General features: G+C 36.5%; 2 protein-coding genes across 3 annotated transcripts in view; both read right to left on the reverse strand.

Annotated features, from left to right (window-relative positions):
- LOC110461824 (ATP-binding cassette sub-family F member 1-like) overlaps positions 1-5,493 on the reverse strand; it is a 36,090-nt gene extending 30,597 nt beyond the window's left edge. The window contains exons 1-7 of the mRNA XM_021515512.1: positions 5,224-5,493; positions 4,106-4,189; positions 2,975-3,092; positions 2,439-2,512; positions 1,405-1,530; positions 1,021-1,121; positions 674-726 (exon numbers count right to left, since the gene is read on the reverse strand). Coding sequence (XP_021371187.1) covers positions 674-726; positions 1,021-1,121; positions 1,405-1,530; positions 2,439-2,512; positions 2,975-3,092; positions 4,106-4,189; positions 5,224-5,379 — 712 coding nt within the window. The 5' untranslated portion in view covers positions 5,380-5,493. The remainder of the gene's footprint in view (positions 1-673; positions 727-1,020; positions 1,122-1,404; positions 1,531-2,438; positions 2,513-2,974; positions 3,093-4,105; positions 4,190-5,223) is intronic.
- A 3,574-nt stretch (positions 5,494-9,067) lies between these two features.
- LOC110461821 overlaps positions 9,068-9,829 on the reverse strand; it is a 3,335-nt gene continuing 2,573 nt past the window's right edge. For both annotated transcript variants that reach the window (XM_021515508.1, XM_021515509.1), the window contains exons 4-5: positions 9,453-9,620; positions 9,068-9,229 (exon numbers count right to left, since the gene is read on the reverse strand). In XM_021515508.1, coding sequence (XP_021371183.1) covers positions 9,159-9,229; positions 9,453-9,620 — 239 coding nt within the window. In that variant the 3' untranslated portion in view covers positions 9,068-9,158. The remainder of the gene's footprint in view (positions 9,230-9,452; positions 9,621-9,829) is intronic.

The following is a 9,829-nucleotide window of genomic DNA, read 5'->3' on the forward strand; positions in this document are numbered from 1 at the left end:
TAATTGCTTTAGGCTCCAGTGAGCACGCTTATTGCCGGACACCTGTGGGCTTGTCGTCCGGTCCCCCTCCCCACTAATTACAGGCCCCCTGTGGCAATACGCCTATCGTGCAACTGACCAGTGGGGTCATTGCTGGACTTGGGTCAGCCGTGTCATTTAATCAGTGTCAATTTCTTGTGTAAAAAGACCACCTTCAGTACAAATAACAAGGTGATACGGTTCACAGTTTAAGGTGATACGGGTCAATTAAGCTGATACGGCAGGGAGGATTTCAAAATGAAGCTGATACGGAGCCGTATCAGCTAAATGGCCTGGGGAGAACCCTGATTGGTTCAGGGGTTTTGGAGAAGAAGTCGAAAATGTAAATTGTTTACGGACGGACGACGACGGACAAAAGGCGATCGCAATAGGACACTTGAGACTTTGTCTCAGGTGACCTAATAAATAGGTACATACCAAGAGATAAGTTGTGTTTGTGAACAAAACTTTATATTAACATTCATAGCCACATCCTTGTTTGTTATTTACTTATTTTACCCTGAACCTAGAGACAAAGTTTATGTAAACTTAATTACAGTGCTAAGTACACAATTTACGGTTGGTGCAGGTACACTTTAAGTGTCATCAAGATAGTGTTAAAAGATTAAAAAATATTGACTGGACAATACTTTACTGGAAATGTTACACTGCTTGACCTTTGATTCTGAGGTCAAAGTCACAGCAAACCTAATTACAGTGTACTGAACACCTTAATTAGTTAAGGTGAACAACGTGTTGTTAGAAGCACCAGAAAAACTGGAAGAACCAGTACTAATACCAGTACTACAATACATATTTCACCTCATTCAAAAGAGAGGCATACTTATCTGATCGCTATGTCGTATACACACATGTTGGTGGTTCACAATGTTAGCAGGTAGATGGGCAACATAATATATCCTGTCAAAAAGACTGTACAATAAGAAAGCTACGACGAGCACCAAAGCCACTGCCAAGCAACTATTTGTTTTTTCAGTTTACCCGTTGGGTCCCACGAGTCCATATCTGCGTCCGGCAGTGATGGTGAGACTGGCATTAACGAACAGTTCCTTTCCAGCTGCTGATATAGAGAAATTCTCCACCTTAGAAAGAAACACAGAAATTACATGACAAACAATTATATCTCCATCTCAACACTTTGCTATATTTCTAAGGAGAACAAATAATGTACATTATTTATCTTAGTAATTTGAATATCTTATAAACAAGTTGAAAATTCAATATACATCTTATTTACAAGACGAACATTCAATATGTATAATAATGAGTTTTACCAATCATTTGTTGGTGGTGCATTATTATATACAGTTAGTTGTTAACTAAAACAGGGTTCTACAGGAAATGGCTTTGTTGCTATGATACTACCTTGATGTCCAGTTGGTTGTCGAGCTGTTGTGATGCTTTGGTGGACCGGGAGCTCTCTGCCTGGGACACAGAAAACTGCTCTATACTGTCAGGGCCAAGGCTCTCCAGCTGTTTCTGGTACTCCATCTACAATCAAAACATTAGAAACCATAAAGACAGGACCTAGTACTCCATATATATATGTATATATATATAAATAAAAGACAAGAGTTCATTTGACTTCCCTAGCGCTTCCTCCTCTTTAGAGGTTCATCAGGGGAATGGTTAAAGGTTAAACCGTTCCCCTGATTAACCTCCAAAGAGGAGAAAGCGCTAGGGAAGTCAAAGATTGGAAACTCTTGTCTTTTATTTTATTTTTATTTAACCATCACAAGGACTTTGATTTTTTTCTGATTTATTATATATATATATATATATATATATATATATGTATAGTAGGTACTAAATAAATAAGTCCTTGCGAAGGAAAATATAGAATGAAAACATAAATTTTTCAGATCGTCCACTAGGCCTTTCTGCCTTCTAGGGCTTCTTCAGGCGGATTGATATATAAAACACTAATATGAGAAACCATTGAGATAGGATCTATTATCTATCTAAACCCCAAACATCCATAACTATTGAAATAGGATCTGGTAGTAGCATGCAAGCAGATTTTGAAATATTCTACAATACTAGCCCAACCTACATTTTTATAGTAAATATTGAGGTTTTCACTATCCCGGAAATAAAATGTCTATCACTGGTGTTGGGCTAGTGGAACTAAGACATCTGTACATCAATGTTTGAGCACACAGGAACCTTCCTTCTAAATATCCTCAATTCTAATAGAATCTTTTTCTATGAACATACTGCATCTATGTTGCAATACATTCAAATCAGTACTGTAGTAAAAATTATGAAGGTTATATTAAAGCATTTTATCACTTGCACCAAAAATTAACCAATATGTGAGCAGATTTTTTTAAATCACACTAAATAGTTGAGTCAAAGCTAGAAAAAAATATATAATTTTTGCTTTATTTTCTACAAACCTTTTTCTTTAATTTCTTCTGTTCTTTTTTACTAAGCTTAGGTTTAGCCTCTTCTTCTTCCTCTTCTTTTTTTTCTTCAAAAGATATTAAGTTGCACATCAAATAATTATAAGAGCCTGTATATAACTCTGGGAACCATATCAAGATAAGTGTTTCAACTTCCACTTTCCTGTTCCCTTGTTAGCTATCAATATATGTGACCTACTTATAAAAATTACTTCCGAAACTTGTATAGTGCTACATAAAAAAGTTATGTAATTATCAAAACAGTTTTACTTGCATTGTTTGATGAGTCATATAACATGTTACCCTACTTTTGAAAGCAGATAATACTCAAATATTTCAATTTTTTTTCTGAAAATTTCAACAATACTTTTCAGTGTTTAAAATATGCTGAAACTTAGAACTGTAATAATGAGCCATTAATTGTTGATTGAAATCAAACTATATACTTGAAGTTATCATTGTTTGATAAAACAGCGTTTGACTCTTGTTGTAAAACATGTTGGCACTCAGAGAGCCCCCACTGTACCTACTTCTCTCCAGCTCCTCATCATACATAGCCTCCACAACTTCCTCATCATCATAAATATCATCTGGCGACACTCGATCCTCTATTTGAGTGGTCCGTGTTGCTTTTTTTGTATCTGTAGACTAAATTACAATAACAAAATGATTACTACAAGAGCATATCACAATTTGTTGTATAAGTAATTGAGTTTGTATCCCTTTCACCACTGTAGACCATAATGGACTCATCCAGATCAATGCATGGTAGAGTCAGTGGCATATAATGAAGGGGATTAGTGATTCCCTCTTTGCATAACAAATTTTATGACACATCGATCTAGAATTACCTCCCCCTGATTCCGGAGCAGATAGTGAGCTTGGCCTATCTCAATTTTGACAAAGAAAGATGGCGTCGATATACTGTCCCTGGTAGAGTCTATTAAAGTTACATAGGGGTGAAAGGGTTAAATCTACACTTTTAATATCATTTCTTCAGACTACAAATGTTTCAGCACAAGACAGCTGTAAATAAAATAAATGAACTTTGATTTTAGTTGCTTTTCCTTATTTTCTTTATTATTATAGAGAAAATTCTACAAAAATCACTTTTTCTCTGGTATATTTGTTGGCTCCAAATCCTACCCACATTTTTACTAACTAGGCATAGATACAAATAATAATATTTCAAAATGAATTTTTCAAAGATCATGTTATATGTGCGTTTCTGGGCCTAATTGGTGAGAGAAATGAAATGAGCTGTGACTACAGGTATATTTATTAATTCAGTAACTGCTAAAAACCGCGTCAAAGAGCCCAGTGGACTAGAGAGATAAGCATCATTTAACACACATCACAGGTACATAGTATTAAACAGTCACACATCTAATGAAGGAAATCTGAATGATAATATATTCCTGATCAGATTATCTTATGTCCAAAAAACTCTGTTATTTGTTATTAGTGAAGTATGTCTGACAGATCATTCACTGACAAACTAAAAAAGATAGCTAATAATAACCAGTAATTCTGTGTTTCAATGGTAATCATAACTATATAGCTAGTTACAAGTAATAACAAAATCACACCAGGGATATATAGTTATAATGTACTTGTTGATTTCTCTTAGTTTTCTTTTTTTAATTTAAAATTGAACTAACCTCTGCTCCTTTTGTAGCCTCTTCCTCTCCTTCTTCCTCTGCTGCTAAAAACTCAGCCAACTTTTTGAGTTTAGCTGATTTCCCCTTAAATCATGAAAAAAAATCTTGTCACAAATAGTTTTGTCAACACAAGAAATAAACAAGTGGGAAATGGGATAGAGAAGGGTACTGAATTGAAAAATAAAGCCACAATATAACAATTTCTTAAGATAAATATAAGCATTTCTGTGATTACTAAAGATTGAGGATTCTTGACCCAAGTGTACATTCAGCTTCTGAAGTTCTAAACAAGGAAAGTAACACAAGTATAAATTATATACACACTTCAGTACTAGACTAGTCCAGTGGAAGTAGTTTGTGTGCGCAAGAGTTTTGTGTCAAGAAATTGTTAATTAATATTCCTGTAGAATCATCAGGGCATGAGAAGCAAATACCAAAATCATAGCTGCGGGAACTATAGCTGCTAGGCCACATTGTTTCTTTTTATTATCATTGGACCATATGGTTCAATATTGTTTTTTAAATCCGGCCTAGAAGCTAGTTTCCGCAGCTTCCAGAAATAAAATAAAATGGAATAATGAAATTCAGCCAACTCGCCAGGAATTGTTGAAGCTGACAAATCATTCTTTTTAAGAATTACCAGCTTGGTCCACTAATAGATATGACTCGTTTTGTTTGTAAATATGTTTAAATTAATCTTTATAGTCAGATCAGCCATAGCTATTTGAAATTCTGACTGTAAATTGAGATTTTTATCTCAATTTACAGTCAGAAATTCAAACACCCATGGATCAGCTTATATGATATATCTATTATATATAATGTAGTCAGATCTTTTGGTACTTAATGTGTGTGTGTGTATGTTAATAATCATAATATGGTTAGTGTCTTTACATAATCCTATCGAAATTGGAGTTCTAACTGTTACAGTAGTCGTTTCGGAACATGAATAAGTCATAGCATATTGTGTGAGTTCGTATGTTCGTAATTTGTTACTATACACTTACAGGCAATTTGTGAATGAACTTTGATCGTAAAGACAATAATTGGTTACTTTTCAAAAATCAGTATACAATAAAATGGTGATGAAGTGCACAAGATTGCAGTATAGATCTCACTTTTTCTTTGTTTTTCTTCTTCTTGTTTTTATCTGGAACTTCAGCACCGCCATCGTCATCTCCCGTACCTAAACCCGCCATTCTCTCTTCTAATGTTATATCATCGTCATCGTCGTTCCACTCTTCCTGTTGCTTGTTTTTACTTTTCTTAGGCATAGTGTCGCTATAGTGGTAGAAACTCCCGCAGATTTTTGTCGAATGTTTCTTGCACAAATTGTTCGCAATTGACGTGAAACCGGAAGCATGTGGGAAATCTATGTTCTCAAACGAGACTCTACCTTACGCAACTTCCGGTTCAGCTCAATTTTAAAGCTGCATGTACGTGAAAATAAAATAAATTTCAAATAGTAAAATAAAAAAAAAAAGAAACAATTTAAGACTTAGCAGAACAAATTTTGACTATCATAATATTAAATTTCATAATTTTAGAGAGCAACCAAACCGATCCGACCACAATTGTTCGTTTACCAGGTATTAAATAAGGTCGGACCTAGTAATCTGATGCTGCTTTCAGGCGAGCCTTGACAAAACCTTGCAAGGCCTGCATAAACATTTGCAGGTCCGCCAGTATTTATACCCGAAATTGTTACATTTATAAACGGTCAAACCGGTTGTTCCGCATAAACGAACAGGCCCTAATATGCCATTTCAGTTAATAAGCTGTTGATTTAATCAGAGACGTATATATATACGATGGATTTTTTAATGGATGTTACCACGGAATTAGATCCGTGATGTTACCAACCAAATGGTATATCAATTGTATCATGAATAGGTAAACATTCATATTCATTAATAATGCAAAAATAGAAGCATTTTGACGAGTGAATAGTTTTTGATAAGTTGCAGAAAAAAACGAGTGCACAAACTATTTTCTGATGAGTTAAAGCACAAAGTATAAATTTGTCAATCACTTGATGAGTAAATCGCCTCAATTCGATATTTACTGCAGACCAAATATGCATTAAATCACGTAAATTGATGGCGTTCAGGGTATAAAGGAGTAAAGAAGGATGCTTACTCAAACATGTTGTTTGTCGAACTCACAAATCGCCGATAATGCCACTTTTCAAAATTGAGAAATCAAAGATGGTCTCTACCACCGGACCGATGTGAATTTAGTTAATACTGATCTTTCGGTTAAAAAAGGCGAATAAGGTATGAACTTGCATGAGATGTGTTTTATGGGACCTGTATTCGGGTTTGAATTAAAAGTTGACCAACTGCCTTAAATTCACATTTGTTGCAAAATATAGCGTGTTGTTTTGCTATTTAAGAAATCATTATCTTCAGTCAACTAATTATATACTGTCATGCTGTGTAAGTGGCGCAGAGAGTAGCCACTTGAATAGATGCTTCTATATACCAGGAAGGTCAGGATATGGACAGTACTTTTGACCTCAGATGCTTACATTTATTGATAGTGTGATTGAATGATTTGAAACTCTGCGATATATGTGACCGGTGATTGTACAATGCATTATACATAAAAGTTCCTCTAATGTCGCTGTTTTGATGAGATGAGAGACTCCCTTGTCTGGCCAAACTGACCAGTGTATTTCGTATTTCAACTCTTTTCACTCATTCAAATCGAAGAGACACTAACAATGCTTTAATATCGTTCGTTTTCGTCCCGCAAAAAAAAGAGACAAATAGCTCACATAAAAACACGCTTATTCTACAGTGATTTGAGTCTTGAAAGTAGAAGTTAAATAAACTGAAGTATAGACCATTGCCGAAGTTCCTTTTCCGAAAACCTCCACTCATCCTTTCCGCACTTGATAAACTCGACTCTTCGTTAATTGTGCCTGCTCTGAGTTCATTGTATCGGGAAACCCGGTGTGACCTTTTTGAGGCAGACATCTTGTTTGTTCGTTGTTTATTCTTTTCGTCCAAAAAGGCGAAATTCAATTAACCTTCATTCACGTTGTTTCTTTTTTCGGTTAGGAAAAAAAAGAACAAATGTGGGGTAAACAGAATTCTTTAGTCGTAACGACGAATTGTGTCGTCTTCTTGGTGACAGAGAAGCGACCAAACTAATTGTGCTTCACCTACTGCAATATTTGGGGTATTGAAATTTCACTTTCTTTCCTAACAAGCATTTTGTTTTTAACAAGCTTTTTGCTATTCCCTACTAAACGTTCAACATTTAGGGTAATCTAGTTTAATATAACTAGTTAACCCATTGCCAGTATATGATGTGACAGAGTGGAATACTGTGCTTTTGCCTTCAGTATGGTATTTCAGTGAGGGAGCACTCTAAAGTTCGCATCAGACCCGTGTTATCGCAAGGAGGCAAACACATCTCAGCATATTTTCTCCAGAACACATTACACTAAACGATATTAGCTCTTAATAGAACGCTTAATCCATTAAACCTTTTTTCGGGGCAAAAAGACGAAACAACGAAAATAAACGAACGAAAGAGATTCTAGCAAACCACTCAATTTTGTCGTTTACGGGACGTGAACTAAAATTCTCGTTAACTCGATTATTTATTTTTTGTGGAGAAAAGAAGAAATACGGAAAAAGAACAAATCAGCCACAGTAGAAATGAGACATTTTTGCAGTCACTGAAGGCAAGCAGTGTGTCCATTTTATCAGCAGATAACAACATGTAAATTCCATGTATTTTCAAGCATTCGACATCGCTTCTTTCATGTAAAGATGTGTCGATCCCATTTTGTCATGTATGTCATAAGTAGAAGTACGTATCACGTACTGACACAAAAATCATTTCCATATAAACATTCCGCGTACAAAGAAGTTGTTTTGTAAGGTTACCGAGGTATAAGGAACTCTTCCATCAAACTCAGGCGCAACAAACTTATTCATTATCTAACACCAGGGGTGGAGACCCAACGTCCCTGCAAGGAAGTTAGTTCCAACGTGGCGGTAGGGATCCTACGCTATTAAACGTCTTAAACCAGTGGCACACCATCCTCGACATCCAGGGGTAACGCTCATTTTCGCTCTCTACACCCCTGGAATATGTCATAGCAAAATCGAAGTCTCAATGTGCAGCACCTTGTGGATGAGACGAGAAGACTAGTTTGGTCCTTTGATGTACATAAAAAGAATCTCGCGGTCGCGTAACGGTAAAAAATGACAGGCTTTGAAGTCGGGCGTGGCTCCTTTGTATTCTTCAAAGGACAGGTATCGGCCTAGTGATTAGTCAGGTGGGTTTCTTTTACCTGACACCGATCAAATAGCTAGCCGCGTGTCTTCATTTTTGCTATGACATATTTCAGGGGTGTAGAGAACGAAAGTGAGCGTAACTCCTGGATATCGCGGATTGTGTCACGGTAGCTCTTTCAGTCACCTATATATACTAATAAGTTTCAAAGCGTTCATCTCGTGGTGATGTAAGAGAGGTTAGCTCAACATTTGAACACTGCATCAAGGCTTTCAACTGAAGAAAACGTATACACACACCAAACGATTGTATTCAACCTTGTGACCCCAGATATATTGTAATGTACTCAAAATACACAAAACTGCGATTGGATGCGCCAGAGATATAACAATGATAACATTTTGAAGATTCACAAATTAACACATTTCCATTGGGAAGTGGCTTACATCCAGTGTAAAGAGAAGGAAGAGCCGTGACACATGAAACATATCACTGCTATCGTAGCCACGACGTTGTTTGGTTGGGTGGGTTTTGGGAGAGGAAAAGATGATGATTCAATCATTAATATTAAAATTTTGATTTTTGTCATATGGCTAACACAGTTTCTATACCTAAATGTTCTGAATCGTTCTGTGTCAATCTGCACTGGCGTCAAGTCCGCCCAGTCAATTCACCAAATTAACAATAAAGTAAAACACAAGTCGAAAATGCCTTGCTAACACAAAAGATTTTATTTCACATAATTCCAACATTTTGCCAATCAAAAATTGGTTTGCTTTCTGCTATGCAGATGCTCTTTTTATGAAGGTGTAGATATCATGATTTTGATCCATTGGACCACAAACTCGGCTTGCGATATTAATCCGTCATCTACAACAGAAATATATATACAACGACCTGTTATCTATATATAGGCGAAACACACACATACAATGTTATTCACAACAAAAACACATACCGATATATTTATAGCACGTTACACAAATCAAGCAACCATTTAAGCCGGAGATTCGTCATCTGTGACGTAAGTAGCTGTGTCAGAAAACAACAGAGATCTATAGCGTGTTTAGTAATGGCTTGTCTTGAGACTCACGGTCACGGTCGAAGAAGTGGAGGATCCAGGGCAGGTCAGTGTCCTCGTGAATCACTCCGTCCCGGTCCACGTCGAGGTGGTGGAACAACACCACGGCCTCTATGGAGTCGCCTAACTTCCGGGCCATCCAATCACTAAGGAACTCGTCAGCAGTCACGATCGTGTCGTCTACAAGAGAGTTAGGATTGGGATACAATGCTTCTGGCGACCAGTTCGTAACCAAACCCTAATAGTAGTAACAGAGGTCCTATACATGGTACTTTGTGATGCTGTTTGAGAGATAACCTTCAGGGAGTCGGGATCGAGAAAAGCAGCAACACGATACAGCTTTAATTTAGCAGCCAACATTCTACCCCTTTTTCTTTCTCCCCCCCCCC

This window comes from Mizuhopecten yessoensis, unplaced genomic scaffold (assembly GCF_002113885.1).
Source record: "Mizuhopecten yessoensis strain PY_sf001 unplaced genomic scaffold, ASM211388v2 scaffold10685, whole genome shotgun sequence".
NCBI lineage: Eukaryota > Metazoa > Mollusca > Bivalvia > Pectinida > Pectinidae > Mizuhopecten > Mizuhopecten yessoensis.